Source organism: Pimephales promelas, chromosome 15, assembly GCF_988280905.1.
Source record: "Pimephales promelas chromosome 15, fPimPro1.hap1.1, whole genome shotgun sequence".
Classification (NCBI taxonomy): Eukaryota; Metazoa; Chordata; class Actinopteri; order Cypriniformes; family Leuciscidae; genus Pimephales; species Pimephales promelas.
Genome location: NC_142783.1, coordinates 33,694,866 through 33,711,886, shown reverse-complemented (window position 1 = coordinate 33,711,886; position 17,021 = coordinate 33,694,866). Strand labels below are relative to the sequence as shown.

Sequence of the window (17,021 nt, the reverse complement as noted above, 5' to 3'; positions counted from 1 at the left end):
AGTATCATAACTAGGCCTACATCTCTGCCGTTTATAACAAACCAGACCGTTTGAAAATCGGTAGAAAATTGAGCAAGTTATTTAAAGTGATTTAAAAAGTACATGCACCATTAATATTCTCATCAGTGAGAGGAGTGATATAGTCTGTAAAACAGGTCTGAAAGGTCATAAAACCTTTATTTCACAGCCAAAGTTACGACCAAAATGAGCATTATTGTTCAAAGCCCGAAGTTCACAAGAACAATTTTATTAAAACCAATGCACAACACGAGCACAACTTACATTCAACAATATTTGTCTTCCAAAGATCTTGATATTTGTCAAACTAATAACAGAAGTGGACAAAATCAAATGTCATTCAACGTTAAATAGGGATTTTTTTTTCTGTCAACAGACGTCGGAAATAATAAAGTGGCATTCAGTAGCATCCATGACCAATAGTCTGACACGTCATATCTAGCCTATCTAAGTCTGTAGAAGTATAAATATCTTAAAAGTGCGCTTACGGTAAGGTTTATACAAAAAATGAGCTCTATTCATAATTCATCAACACTTTTTACATTCCACATCTAACATAGATTCAACATTCAAAGGCACGGGACTTCACTTCAAAACGATCGAAAATATTCTTGAGTCATAAAAGTAATTCAAGTAATCTTACATTGCAAAAAAGATTTTGGTGGAAAGGAACCAATGGCACAGAATTGTGTAGTAAAAATTCAATAACACTAGCCTACTGGAAGTGAATATACAAGATTCATGTTACATGCAAACTAGTGATTATGGGGAAATTAAGTCATCGAGTGAACGATAAAGCTGCTTCAATGACCTCACTGAAATCATACACTCTTTTCAAAGCAAATTGATATTATGCAAGGCTTCAACATTTGTGTTTGAAGAGGGTTTCCTCAAAGCGATCTGTCACCGGCTCTGAAAACAAAGTGAAAGGAAACACGTTTTGGCCCTTTTTTAAGTAGCCTATTTCACAGATAATTAATATCGAAACCTTGCAAATATACAGAAAACGAAATGTCGAAACTTAAACCCATTACTTACTTGGTGTCAATAAACTTGAAATCCGAAAAACTAAACCAATTATAATTAAATATATATATATATATAAAAAATTACAGATATAATTACAAAATTTAAATCTAGAAGTATATAACAGATTAATGAAATAACTAATTATAGATGAATGGCATAAAGTAGAAAAAATTAACAATGGCATAAAAATCCTTAAACATATCCTACATAATAAAAAGGAAATATTACATGCTTTCTGAGTTATGTAGAAAGATTGCATAATACCTCGGGACATCCAAAGTGCATATCCATTTTTTTTTAAATTTTTTTTTTTTTGCCTTCATCTGCATTACTAATTTTATTTATAACTGAGGTGAATCTCAAGAAATCCAGGTCACATTTGACCCCAAAAATTAGTAATAAATAATGACTATAAAAATCTTTTCATAATGCAAAAAAATATCAATGTAGCCTATGCATCGTTTTTTGAATTTATAATTATAGTGCGTCTGTTCTGGTCATTTCAATCTGTCACTGATTTTGGGGTGTAAAGTGACCAGGTCATGTTTCCATGAGATTCACACAGTCATTAAAGTGATATTGATGCAAACCGGGAAAAATTCAAACTGTAGTAACAAAAGAGCGAATTAAAACAGTCTCCTATAGAAACCGGAAGAAATGAAATGGTCCCTTAATACAACAAATAAACACTATGCATTTATATATTTTTAAAACGACCTATGGGTTCGAAAAGAAATAGAGCTTATAACTTGAAACACATCTTCACAAATTGATAATAGTTCATCACATTACAACACAAGCTATATTGCTGACATTTACAAATGTGTAGAAGCACAAGCGCTGGGCTGACTGTAAGCATGCATCCCTGAAACTGTTCCAGGTCAGTGTTGGACAGGCTCTCAGCACCTCAGACCAGTGTGTTTCATTAGTACAGGTGGAAAATCAATCCTGTTATATATATACACAGCAAGCACAGAGTCAAACCAAACCAACAGCAGCAATCCGTTTCAGTGCAAATAAACCATGAAGCTTTCAGAAACTCATGTCTGTTAAAGGCCCGTTCAAACCAAGAACGAGAACGATAAAGATAGCGATATCGTCCACACACACACACACACACACGCAGCAGTTTTGTCACAAGTGCTCTATCTCTGAATTATGATTGGCTGTAAATATGTTTATGAACTCTGCTATTCTTTTGTATTTAGGATGATTTTTAAAACTAAAGATGCGTCCCGATTCACATACAGTACAAATGCAATATCTCAAAGTCATTTTGTAGGATAAATAGTGTATTGTCTTTACACGAAAAATTCCTAAAGGAAAAAGTGCACTTTAAATACCCGTATGATCCACTCAATTAACCGAAAATACAATGGCTGCATCTGGAATCACGTACTTCACTACGGTATACTGGGCGAAAAACAGTATGTGACAACATAAGTATGTCCGAATTCACAGTACTTGTCAAAAAGTATCCAGATGATCGTGTGTCCACCAAAGTGTTTTTCCACGCGCCTGGCGTATGTTTTCAATTGCTTTCAATGGGAGCGCCGCGTTTTTTAAACGCCATGAGCGTAATGAGGCGCTGAGCGTTTTTTTTCGCCCTGAAGCGCTGAGAGCCCGGGGTTTTTTACTGGTCGCCGAGAATTGAAAAATGTTCAACTTTGTCAGAGCCCGTCTAACGGAGAGCCTTGGCACTTCCTATTAGCCCCGATGTGTGTCATCTTGGTTGCAGTTCCATTAGAATTCCACTGGAGGTGATCACGGGCAAGAGTAGAATGAATGGGAGTCTATGGGGCTAAACGGCTAAATGTGTCTCTTTCACCTGCTTGTCGTTAAATTAACATCGATTTTATTATTGATTCCGCAAGTTTAATATAGATTATAGGCCAAAAGTCGAATGAACGGGTACTTATGTCCTTTTGATTTCTTACAGGTTAGGCTGTTGTTGGCCAGAACACGCTAGCATTCTGCTATTGTGTGACGTCATCACATTTTTGAACAGATCAGTGAACTTAAAAATTAAATTTTCAGCTGAGTGTATTTTCTTAGCCCTCCCTTTTGAATGCAACTTTCAAATTACTTGACAAAAAATTACATCCTGAGAAAAGTGGATTTCTGGGGGTGAAACCCCATTGACTCCCATTCATTCTGCACTCGACCGCGAGCGCCCCCGCATGGACAGACGTGTTACTGCAGCCAGTCCAGAACCCGGAAGTAACCAGCCAGTGCCAATTCTCTTCAATTAGGCATTCTCTGATAAAATGCAGCGCTCATCACTGCCGTCCAATCACAGTGGAGGAGGGGCGGGGCTAATACCACACCGACCCAACATTCTTTCTGTACAACGACATCAACCAGCATAGCTAACCGAACAAAATGGATGAAAAATGTAATTTTAGTATGAAACAAATTATCTGCGAAATTAGTTACAAGTAAACTGTGCTGCGGATATTCTGTATCATAGCAACGAAACGTCTCAACGGAAAAATGCAGCGCTAATAAAACGCCCATAGCACGGCGTCTTCAGCAAATATTCTGGCGTTTGGTGGACACATGGCCTAAGGATGCGCGAAATATCAGCCACCATAATAATATCGGGCGATTTTTAATGTTAGCATTATCGGCCCGAAAAGAAAATTCGGCCGATATATTAAAATACAGTTCATGTGCTGCACGTTTAATATCGGCTACATTATAACGAGAACATTATAATTGTGTGTTTGGGACATGGCTTTTAATGGTGAGACTATTATTTTTATAATCAGGCTCTCAAAAATTATATAAAAATTTGGATTTATATATATTGGTTATCGGCTGTCAATATAAAGAATTATCGGTTATCGGCCAAAATATCGGTGCATCCCTAGTGCATACGACGGACACTTTCCTATCCCGTGAGCGACGCAACTGATGCCGGATGGTCACATGATCATGACATCATGGGGAATGTAGTACAGAATTACGTAGAGGAGGGGGAGGGGCTTCAGACTCAAATGTTGAATGACAAAAATAACCTTATAAAGTTCATTCAAAACCGTAAAGTACATAGTTTATAGTGCATCATTTGGGACACATCTTATATCTTTATCGTTACGGCTATCGTCGTTGATGTGAACGGGCCTTAAGAGTGAATCTCACAAAGCCTGTCGAGAACACATCCGGGTCATATTTCAGATACTGTCTGAAATCGCCCCTTATTCCCCTAAATAGGGCGTTATTTGAGGGAACAGACATTTGTAGTGCTGGACGTAATCGAGTGCACTCGATCAATCCCATAATGCATCATATTAACGAGTGAAGAACATTCAGCCGCACTCAAAGGCTAGAGAATACCCATAATGCACTGTGAGAGTCGACCAAGATCATCCATCCGTCCATGCTGGTGGCTACAGCGTAATATCACACAGGCATAACTTCCTTTTTAAGTGATTATTAAATAGTTTAATTAAGGTTTATACATGACAGAGTTCAAAGTTTCTAAAGCAGTAGCAGTGTTCGATTCACTCACTCGTTTTCATTCACTTCTTCACGACTATATCAGTGGATTCATGCAGGGAATATCGAACGAGCGTAAAGGGAGCGATTTCGAACACGAACACAAAATATGACTCGGATTGTTTTGATCCGTGATGTTTTTGTGAGATTCCTCTATTAAAGATAATTAGTATCTCTATACACCTGCATTCTCTCCCATTTTGTTTTCACTCATTATTATGAGAAGCACATCAACAGAACATTAGAAATAATTCATATTTAAACCTTAGTGTGTACTCAGCCAAGTAGAATACACAAAGTGAAATAAAAAACCTCCCAGCGTGACGTTAAGCCACGTTTCCACCAAGCCGTCCATATCTCTCGGTAAGAACGTAAAAGTGGGAAGAGGTCTGAAGGTTTCTGACAGGGTCGGATCAGTCTTTCTTCTCCTCTTCTGTGTCGTCTTCAGACTGTGCGCTCTTCTGCGTGAGTTTCTCCAGCGTGGAAGAGGAAGAAGGAAGAACTTCTTGCTCTACATCCTCAGTCTTTCTCTTGGTGCTTTCCTGCACAAACTCCTGGATCTCCAATGGAAGCCGCCGGAATTTATCCTGGTATTCCTGATCCAGGTCGTTCTGAAGCTGTGAACACAGGTCAAAATATTAGTCTACAGGAAATCAAAACTGATCATTAGTGCACGTTATTAAAAAAAAAAAACGTTCCCAGAACGCTCCCAAATGTTAGATCCCTTTCAAGGTCAATTGATGCTAAGGGAAGGGAATGATGATGTCTTGAAGCACATGTAAAAATCAGTCCAATGGTGTGACGGAACGTCATGAACCAGGACACTATAAAAAGTAGTGGTCGATCGATATGGGTTTTTGGATGGCCGATGCCGATATCTGAGAGAGCAGGGTGGCTGATGGCCGATATAAAGTCAATATATATATATATATATATATATAGAGAGAGAGAGAGAGAGAGAGAGAGAGGAATGTTGCGCAATGCACCTTTAAATGCTCTGTATAGGTCATTGCACAAAAACATCAGTAACGTTGTAATTGGAAGGTTAGTTCACACACTGTAAAAAAAATATTTTCAAGATTTGTCACAACAATTTTTCTTTTGTCAAATCAACTTAAATAATTTATTTAGTTCAGATAACTTATTATTTTGAGTTTCTGATGATTAAATTAATCTCCTTCATTGTATTAACTCCAGTTCAATCAACTTAAAATTTTAAGGCAACCAGGTTACTTACTTTTTTAAGTTAAACCATTAATATTTTTTTATGGTTTTAAAACTAAAAATAACTAAAAATAATTAGGGAATGTTCTGTTTGAATTATTTACAAATAACCTTCCTGCAAAGTTCTGGCAACGTTATTTTATGGTTTAAAAAAATTAAACCCATAAAGAATGTTCTTGGAACGTTATTATTTGCTTCTCAAAAAACAAACAGGTTAACCAACAATTAGACAGAAATAAATTCTAAAATTGTGGAAATGTCTAAAATAGCAGCATGATTAACTGTAAGAGTCAGAGAGAGAGATTGAGAAAAAATTAATATGAAAAAAAAAACGTGCTTGTTTTTGTAGCAAAAAACAAACAAACATTGATTAACATTATAATAGGAATCCAAGGGGGAAAAAGAAACAAATACATAATAAAGATATATATATGTATATATATATACAGTATATAAGCAATAGCATGTTTAATCGTAAGAGTGAGAGAAAGGGTAAATGAAGAGTGCGGAAAATGATCCTTAAAAAAGAAAATCAGATAAACTTATATGATAATTTATTTTAAATTTGAAATAAATATAATGATAAATTTTTTGAAAAAAATAAATTATTTATTATTAAAAACAATAAAATGTGGGAAAAGTCCATTAAAAAAAAAGTCCGAGAGAGAATTGATCCTGAAAAAATAATTTAACATATTTAAAAATAATTTAATAATAACCTTAAATGTATTATAAATTTAAAATAGGGTTAAAATAAGGTTAAATAAGCATTATTAGAGGATTAAATATTAAATTGAAAGAACAAAAAATAAGGATATGCTCCCTGTAAACCTCATCAGTTCTCAGCACTCTTAGAAGAAAAGGTTCTATATAGAACCTTAAAAGGTTCTATCAGCGCTACGTATTTGGAACCCCTAAAAGGTTCTAAACACTCTTAAAAAAGGGTTCCTCTGGGTTCTATATACCCTGGGGTTCCATACTTGGCCAATAGAACCTTTTACCAAAAAAAAAAAAGGTTCTATATAGAACCATTTTGGAGTTCCAAATATGAAGCGGGGGATGGAACTATTTCTGGTTCTAAATAGAACCATTTCTTCTAAGAGTGAGCGGTTCAGTGAGTGAAGGTGTGTGTGCTGTGAGCGCAGGAGTCGTGGCATGAACGGGTCAGTAATGTGACATGTGACGGTATTGACAGATCCGGATCAATATTCACTAATGCTGCAGCAGATCCGGGCCGATCCGGGCCAAATCAACAGATGCATGGAGATATTTCACCAGATTCTTTTATAGATAAGAATGCACTCATATCAATTTAGTTATGCACATTAAACACTGAATTTGGAGAGTTATATGCTCGGGGAGAGAGACTTGACTCCATGTAAAATGATTGGTCAGGTCTGAAGTGATTGACAGTTCATAAGCCAATCAAAGAGCTGCAATCCAGGCAGTTTTCACACATCTGAATCCGGTCTCTGAATCTCATTAAAAAGCACATTTGTTCAGTTTCTGCATCTAAAAATGTGCCGGATCACACGGCAATTCTCCAAATCATATAATCCTTACAGTTCATGAAATATTTAAAGGGCTGGATTGAAACTGGCATCATTTCTCGCCCTCATCGCAGTACAAACCTTCAAAGATGAGTGAATTTTCATTTGAGAGAACTATTTCTCAACTTCATATTTGATATGCACCTAAATGATCAGCATGATTCACACACTCTTCTACCTTCTGTCGCCTGATTGATAGTGTTACGTGTTTAGCAAGAAAAAGCCTTTAAGTGTAATTGTACAAACGCCCACTTTCAGCTCGTGGCATACATGAAATCTGCACTGATTTTTAGTCTGTAACATTATAAGATCCTCGTTGTACCTTGTTTGTTTTCCCTTCAGACAACAAAATTTCAAATATTAAAATTTTTCAAATAAAAAAAAGCATTATTATTAAATTTGTCAGGTTTTAAATTTGCCAGTTAAACAACTGACAAAAAAGTGTTGTTGAGCATAAAGGCATGATAGTGAATGACAGATGCAGAAAATCAATGACGTTTGTGAAATATGTATTGATGCAACTGTACTCTTTCATCAACACTCATCTGTCAAACTTCCCAGAAAGCAACAGCACTCTTTCATAGCAATAACAGTAACAGCACTATAGCAATAATAATATCTTTCATTCTGCAGTGTTCATTTATGTGACGTTAATCTCCAAATGAGATAAAAGCGTGGTGTGGTGTGCATCCGAAATAAGGTATTACTCTGGTACCATATCATTGTTATTTGTTAACTCTTACCTTGGGTTTCTCATCTAATATCTGTTGCAGAATGCTTTTATGGGTTTCAACAAGCTTCTCGTGTCTTTTAGTCTGAGCGTCTTCCAGCTAGTGACGAAAAAGACAGAAAAGTGTAAAGAATCATATTTATTCTCATTTATGATCTTGAGAGATGGGGAAACTCTTTTACCCTCTTAATGTGCTGCACCACGTCGTTCACATAAGACCGGTTGATCTCCAGTTTCTCCCTGAAATCAGAGAGAGAGAGAGATGCATTTATTATGTTTTATTGCCATCTAGAGGCCAGTTTTATAAAGAATAATACAATTCTTTCCATTCCTTTAATTGCCTCCCAGAGCATTAATGAAAATAACCTGAAATGAATCTTCTTTTTTTGTCTCCAAATCGATTAATAATTAGTTTGGCTTAAAGGAGTAGTTCACTTTTTTAAAAAAAACAACTTTTGCTGATAATTTACTCATCCAAGATGTCCATGTCTTTCTTTCTTTCTTCAGTCGAAAAGAAATTAAGGTTTTTGATGAAAACATTCCAGGATTTTCTCCATATAATGGACTTCAATGGGGTCCAAACAGTTCAAGGTCCAAATGAGAGTTTCAAATTAATCTTTTTTTGAGTCATTTGGTTGATTCAAGGAACAAAATGAACCATATGACTCAAAAAAAGATTCATTCATTTTGATGAACGAGTTCGAACAGGAGAGTCATGAACGCGCATCACAGAACAGAGCAAGGCCATTTGAGCTTATAAAACTAAAACTTTGTTATTAATTTATTAAATAAGCGATCGTTTAGCTTGATAAGACCCTTATTCATTATCTGGTGTCGTTTAAAGCCCTTTGAACAGATTCCAGGCGATGAATAAGGGTCTTATCAAGCGAAACGATCACTCATTTAATAAATTAATAACAAAGTTTAAGTTTTATAAGCTCAAATGTTCGCCGTGCTCTGTTCTGTGATGCGCGTTCATGACTCTCCTGTTCGAACTTGTTCATCAAAATCTGTTTGAGTCATTTGGTTCATTTTGTTCATTGAATGATCGTTTCGCTATATAAGACGCTTATTCATCGTCTGGAATCGTTTAAAGCCCTTTGAACAGTTTGCACTGAAACTCTCATTTGGACCTTGAACCATTTGGACCCCATTAAAGTCCATTATATGGAGAAAATCCTGGAATGTTTTCATCAAAAACCTTAATTTCTTTTCGACTGAAGAAAGAAAGACATGGACATCTTGGATGACATGGGGGTGAGTAAATTATCAGAAAAAGTAAAAAAAAAAAAAAAAAAAGTGAACTACTCCTTTAATGTCAATCAAACAACAAAAGGACAAAGAAAAAATCACTCGCAGCTCTTGCTTGAATATCTTTTGAAACGTTAATAAGGAATAATCTGTTTAATTTATTCACAGCGAAGACTATATCCAGTGTAATTTGATTACTTTATTCAATGTCTCGACCTGAAAACTACTGTAGCTCGTCTTTAATAACGTTTTACATTTATGTTAGTTAGCCTAGTAATTTTAGCTGTGGTATTGAAATTGAAATCTAAATGCCATCTAAAAATTTTGGTGTCATTGCAAAAACAGTTTAATGGCCTATAAAAAATATTAATGAGCGGTACATTTTAGTAAGTAACCGGCCATTGGCAGGTGTGGCAAAAAGTTCATTTTAGGCCCTAAATATATATGACATTATCATATAAATATACAGTATATGTTTCCACAGTCTACACTATACAGTGAGGAAACGATGTTTCAGATTGATATATTCTTAAAAAATCTCTGTTTTCGAGAGACAAAATGGCATCTCAGTGCGGTCAGAAGGCCAAGCCGTGGAGAAAAAGAATTATTTATTTAAAAGAATTATTTCAACCAAAACACACATTTTATCTGGAAATGATGAATAGATGAACTCTTACTCTTCTGTCAAGTGCTTCTCCTTTGATTTGGCTTCATTGATCTTCTCTTGTCTCTTCTTGTCCATTTTCTTCTTCAGTTCTTTCTTTTCTCTGTAAACACAGACGAAACAGCGAGGTTGACGCTACATGACCTTATGAATTATTAAAGACGCTTGTGATATTAGTAACTCACTTCTCACACAGCTCCTTGATTTTCTTCATTTGGTTGCTCTGACTTTCCTCAGCGATGCCGGTCAGCTTCTCGATAACCTGCGAACACAGAGGACACGCCATCAGTCTTTCTGACTGATGTATATTTATACGTATGTATATTTGATGTATATGTATATAGAGCTTTGTTGAACATCAGAAATGTTTCAGTCATTTATTCTTGATTTCTCACACAAAGGTAAGCAAAAAAAAAGCTTCTTTCTAGATGCAGACATTTACATTGCACACTTTGCTGCTTTATATTTTTATTTTACACTTTATGTAAAAAGTTTATCAAAAGTAAGTGACTAACAATAAAGGAACAAAAGCATTATTTAAAAAACTTGCTAATGTTTTTTTTTTTTTTTTTACTTTTTTTTAACTTGCTGATTTGTTAATTGAATTATATCTGTATGTGTAATATGACAGAAACATATCATATTTGTACATTATATTATTAACATTATATATATAATGTTTATATTAAATATATATGTATATATTTTGCATTATTAATTTATATTATTATCATTATTATAAATATGTAACAAAGTTAAAGGATAGGTACGGCGCACAGGTGAGGCTCATTATCAACTGTGTGTGTGTGTGTGTGTGATTTGTACAACATAAATGATAGAATAAAAAATGTTTCTAAAATAATTCAAATATTATATTTCAATTCATATGATTTTGTTTTTGTAAACATAAATAATAGACTAAACAATAGCAGGTTATTTAAAAAATAATTACAATCTACTAACATATAAAATAATACACTATATATATATATATATATATATAGTCATAAAAGAGTCCTTTGCAAATGAATAAAAGAGTCAATATCTATAATCAATAAAAAAAATCAATAAAAGTTTAAAAATTATAATATTTCTGATGCAAAATGTAAGTTTGCTTTAAACTTTTAAGTACAATCAAATTATTTCCAACTTAAATTCTACCAAATGTATATTATATTATTAACATTATATATAAATATTTAATATTTATATGAAATATATATTTTTATATTTTGCATTATTCATTTATATTATTATCCTTATTATAAATAAGTAACAATGTAAAGGATTGTTGCGACGCACAGGTGACGCTCCGTTCTCTCATGGCTCTATGTCTCAAGTGTGTGTGTGTGTGTGTGTGTGTGTTTTGGAAACATAAATGATAGAATAAACAATATTTAAAAAATAATTAAAATATATTATATTTGAATTAATATGATTTTGTTTTTGTAAACATAAGCCGGTTATTTAAAAAAATATAAAAAATGTATTAACATGTAAAATAATACACTAAACTTTATATATATATACACATACAATTATTATATAAAATTATATAGATATATAGTCATAAAAGAGTAAATTGCAAATTAATAAAAGAGTCAATTATAAATAAAAATCAATAAAAGTGTCATTTGCAAGACTCAAATTTATTTGAAATAATTTCCTAATGTTTGAGCCTTATTTTGAGTAATATTTCTGATGTAAAATGTAAGTTTGCTTTAAGCTTTTACGTACCATCAAATCTACTTAAATTATACTAAACTGACTTTAAAAAATTGCGTTGAATCTTCTATAATTTATTAAAAAAAAAAAGTTAAAAATGTAAAAACCCAAGTTGCAATGAGTGATGTTGACCTGTTTGATGTGTTCTTTCTTCAGGTACTTCTCGCTGTAATACTGTTCCTGCCGCAGATTCAGGAGCTGTTGTTGCTGCTGCTCTTTCAGGTCCGACAGCTTCTGCCCGCTGTCCTGATCCAGACTGTTCAGCTCCTGCTCGAAGAACGAGGGTCCGTGTTCAGGACTGGAGGACAGGCACCTGACGGCAGACCCGGTGTGTGAGACGTGTGTGTCCAGCGGATGTTTGGACACACACTCCCACAGCGATCGACCAGAGGACGTCTACCTACCTCTTCTTACCGTCTCGTTTTGCAGATTTGAGCAGGACGGCCCGCTTGCGGAGGTAGTCGTGCTGGATCTCGTTGTATTTGGCCGTGTGCTCCTTGATCATCTCAGTGGTCTTCTTGTGGTGTTTCTTCACCAGGTCCTTCATCTCTTTATAGTGTCGCCTCTGCTCTCGGACGAAGCCCTTCTGCTGCTTCAGCTCCTCCACGGCCTGCGCCTCCATCTCTGAAACAGTTCGAGGAAATTACTCCTCCAGATTTTATTACGTCGATGCATAATAAGTGTCAGAAGTGTTGAAATCATTTATAGTGAAACTTCGAAATGATTTAGACTCAACAGCTACCTAATAAAACAGAATTGTATTTGATGTCTCATATAACATAAGCAAAATATGGCTTCTTTTTAGATTTTTTAGAAAAAACTTGACTGAATTATTTGTATTATTTATGTTTGTGTAGCCTATTATTTTATAGGGCTGGGTAATAAATATCGATTTCTCGATATTAATCGATTCTCATTTTAACGAACCGATATCGATTCTTAAATCTCAAGAATCGATTAGTCATCCTGTTTCATTTGAATGAATGGGACACTGTATCGCGGCTGCGCACATCCAAAAAAATCGCAATAATCTTTGTCCTTTGTTACTATTGATATGAAACAAAGTCTCAATTTTCAAATTACATTCATTTTCTTTAGAAATTCAAAAACATAAATAGCGTTTTGGCGCTGTGGCGTGAGATCGCTCTGGAGAAGCAGCAGCGCTGATCTCTCTTCCGGCTTAATAATACCAGTCACAGCGCCAAATAAACATGAATGAGCATCTGAAAGTGTGTTAAAGATAGAGTACAACTTATCCAAATCCGTATCATGTCACATTGATTCGCTCAATCTACGTTTCAACCGTGGAAAGACGTCAGTTAAACAGCTTGTAATCAATGTCATGTATCGTCATATTTACCTCAGAAAACCCACATAAACTCGTTAGTCAGCTAGAAAAAATAACTCTAGAGAGGAGCATTTTGCTAAATATATACACCATATTACATATGCATTATAATCTTAATGTTCTTCAATATTTAATGCATTTTTGAATAAATCTGGCAAGTTTTTATGACAGCCACCATTTAAATGTTTAAATATTTCATATAATCTTCTTATTATAAAAATAAATAAAAGTGTAATTTAAGTGTTTGTATAGCTACAAAACAGTTCATTATTACCTTCATATTAGGCTAATGAAGCTATTGGCTACAACTAGACTCCCATAGTTTACAGCATTAGTTAAGAGATTTGATTCCCTTGAGAAAAACTGCCATTTATTGTAACTGATATCCAAAATAATCAATATTGAATCGAATCGTAATTGAAATCGAATCGAATTGCAAGCTTGTGAATTGAAATCAAATCGAATAGCAAGCTTGTGAATTGAAATCAAATCGAATTGTGAAATTTGTCTCAATACCCAGCCCTATTATTTTACATGTTAACCTTCAAATGGTCTTGGTTTCCTGTTTACACTTCTGGGCTTCGGGGTCTATACGACCACAATAATTGATTGAGTAATTGTACAAAAAATATACATTTTTAATCATACAAATAATATATATATATATATATATATATATATATTGTTTACTTCTCATCTATTCATTAATGCTGTGTTTTTGGAGATATAAAGTACTTTTGTATTCATATACCACACAATTCCTCAACTACACTATTAGCTTGCATATGAAATATTATTTTTTTTATGATACATTGCATTTATGCTCTAGTACTAGGCCTTCATTTCTGTGTAAAAATTTCCAGACTTATGCCGGATTTTTTTTTTTTTTTTTTTTTGACACATGAAGAAAATATATATATATATATATATATATATATATATATATATATATAGGGAAGGGAACCTTTTTTTATTAAGTAAAAGTCGATTGGGGTCGTATAAACCCCATGACCCGATTGAGGGCTACTATATATATATATATATATACTGTATATATATATATGTGTAAATTGACATATGTAACACAAAATTATATATATAATTACTAATTAATATATATAATTTTATATATATATATAATTATATTTTGTGTATTATTTTATGTTCATATATTTTAATTATTTTTTAAATAACCTGCTATTGTTTATTCTATTATTTATGTTTACAAAAACAAAATCATATGTATTACATTTCTTATATTATTTTATCTGCATATATTTTAATTAGTTTTAAAATATTGTTTATTCTATAATTTATGTTTACAAAACACGCACACACACATACACACACACATTTGCCGAGAGCCGTGGCAATTGATAATGAGCCACCTGTGATCCTTTAACTTTGTTACATATTTGTTTAATAAATATTTAATAAATTTAAATATTGTGTGTGTGGAATATTATTTATATAGTATTTATATTTAATATATTAAATATATATATATATATATATATATATATATATATATATATATTATACTAAAATATTATAATATATATTTAATATTTAAATATATATTATATATTATTATATATATATTAAATATATAATATTACATTTTCCATGGATTGTTTATTCTGTTTATTCTACTATTATTACACTATATGTATAATATGAAAAAAAACACAAGTTCATAATTTAAAATGATATTATATATATTTAAACCGTGCAGTTATTTCAGATTTTTTTTTTCCCTCAATCGGGTCTCTTTCGAATCTTTCCCACAGCTGATAAAGGCCATTAAATGTGTTTAACTGACCAGTGAGGACGCTGTGAATGAGATCTTCAGTCTTTGCCGCTGGTTTCGTTGAGCCTGAAACACATATAATTCATGCATATCAAATAACATTCATCATTCTTCTCTGGTCTTGTTTGATGTGTGAGTGTGAAGGTCTGACCTGAGGAATGTGGTTGTGCGCTGATCTGGGACGCTGGTTTCGGAGCCGCACTGGGAGCGTGACTCAATCCGTTCTCGACCGGCGCGGGTTTGGGTTCGCTCTTCACCTCCGAGGGGTTTTCAACACCTGGATCCGCCTGAACGACAAGATACCATTCTGTCAAACACACACACACACAGTTCAACAGCAACAGAGCGCTTTCTGAAATCAAGGAGAAATGACCTAATAATTCATAACAGTAAATCAACGGGAATGTGATTAGAGTTTAGAGTAATTAGTGAAGTGATCCCATTATGAATCCAGCACTAACTGATGCTCATGTATATTGCATCTGAGAAATTCATTTTAATATATGACATTAGCATTGGTTTGCCCCTTTTAAAGGCTCTTTTTTTTAATAAATTAAATAAACACACACACGTACACGTCTATATTAAAAAACAGGGGACCATCGCTCTACACTGGCCTAGGGGGGACTAGTGTTTCTGGTCATTCTGAAGAAACAAAAATGACATACAAAAATGACATACTTTCACGCTTTTTTTTTTCATAATATAAATTTAAATATAATTTTTTTTATTTTAAAAAAAAAAAAAAAAAAGCCAAGAGGGGACCTGAAACTAACTTACCAACAGGGGACTCAAAAAGTCTGCAATGGAACCGTGTGTGTACATGTATATGTTAGTGGCAGTGAAGTGTCTTCATTGTTTTATATTAGGGCTGTGCAAAAGTTAATTGCGATTAATCGCATCCAAAATAAAAGTCTGTGTTTACATAATATATTTGTGTGTGCTGTATATAATTATTTTGTATATATAAATACACACACATGCATGTATATATTTAAGAAAATGTGTTATTCATATATAAAATATTTATATTTATATAATATAGATTATGTATTTATAGATGTATACAGAATTTAAGCGCAAATAATTCTTAAATATATACATGCATGCATAGGTATTTATATATACAAAATAATTATATACAGCGCACACAAATATATTATGTAAACACAGACTTTTATTTTGGATGCGATTAATCGCAATTAACTTTTGCACAGCCCTATTTTATATATATATATATATATATATACACAGAATATTACTTCAAATATGAATACTGTAGACCTCAAATATATATATATACACACACTGATGTCTGGCCAAGGAAAATTTAAATCTTCACCCTTTATTCAAATATTATAAAAAAAAAAAATGTTAAAGTTTTTCAAACATATTGCATAGTTGTACGGAGGCGTATTGCATTCACTTGAAGAAAAAAAATTCTACTCTGTTTTTCTGAATTAACGAGTAAAATTTTCATGAGAAAAAAAAATGCTCTGTTTTTCTGAATTAATGAGTTAATTTTTCATGAGAAAAAAAGTTTTTGCCCTGTTTTTCTGAATTAATGAGTTAATTTCTCATGAGAAAAAAAGTTTTTGCTCTGTTTTTCTGAATTAATGAGTTAATTTTTCATGAGAAAAAATATTTTGCTCTGTTTTTCTGAATTAATGAGTTAATTTTTCATGAGAAAAAAATATTTTGCTCTGTTTTTCTGAATTAACGAGTTAATTTTTCATGGATTTTTTTTTTTTGCTCTGTTTTTCTGAATTAACTCGTTAATTCAGAAAAACAGAGCAAAAACTTTTTTTCTCGCGAAAAATTAATTCAGAAAAACAGAGCAAAAAAATTTCTTTTTTTTTCATGAAAAATTAACTCATTAATTCAGAAAAACAGAGCATTTTTTTTTCTCATGAAAAATTAACCCGTTAATTCAGAAAAACAGAGTAGATTTTTTTTCTTCAAGTGAATGAAATACGCCTCCGTATAGTTGAGCTTGGAGTTGATCATTTTATTTATGATAACATGCCAAATTGAGCCGATATCATTTTTGGACAAATTTTTGAACAAATGCAAAAACAAAAGAGAACCAATGAAATATTATGTTGTAGTCAATGTACTGTATGCTTTTTCAAAAAAAAAAAAAAAAATTGTCAGATAAATTCCTTAGTCAA

The 17,021-nt window shown here is 33.0% G+C and overlaps 1 protein-coding gene across 1 annotated transcript in view; it reads right to left on the bottom strand.

Annotated features, from left to right (window-relative positions):
• Positions 1-231: 231 nt before the first annotated feature.
• The window catches only part of plcb1 (phospholipase C beta 1), a 77,514-nt gene continuing 60,724 nt past the window's right edge, over positions 232-17,021 (bottom strand). Inside the window, exons 24-32 of the mRNA XM_089120581.1 lie at positions 15,002-15,137; positions 14,863-14,916; positions 12,097-12,316; positions 11,825-12,005; positions 10,153-10,229; positions 9,981-10,070; positions 8,235-8,292; positions 8,066-8,152; positions 232-5,165 (exon numbers count right to left, since the gene is read on the bottom strand). Coding sequence (XP_088976707.1) covers positions 4,962-5,165; positions 8,066-8,152; positions 8,235-8,292; positions 9,981-10,070; positions 10,153-10,229; positions 11,825-12,005; positions 12,097-12,316; positions 14,863-14,916; positions 15,002-15,137 — 1,107 coding nt within the window. The 3' untranslated portion in view covers positions 232-4,961. The remainder of the gene's footprint in view (positions 5,166-8,065; positions 8,153-8,234; positions 8,293-9,980; positions 10,071-10,152; positions 10,230-11,824; positions 12,006-12,096; positions 12,317-14,862; positions 14,917-15,001; positions 15,138-17,021) is intronic.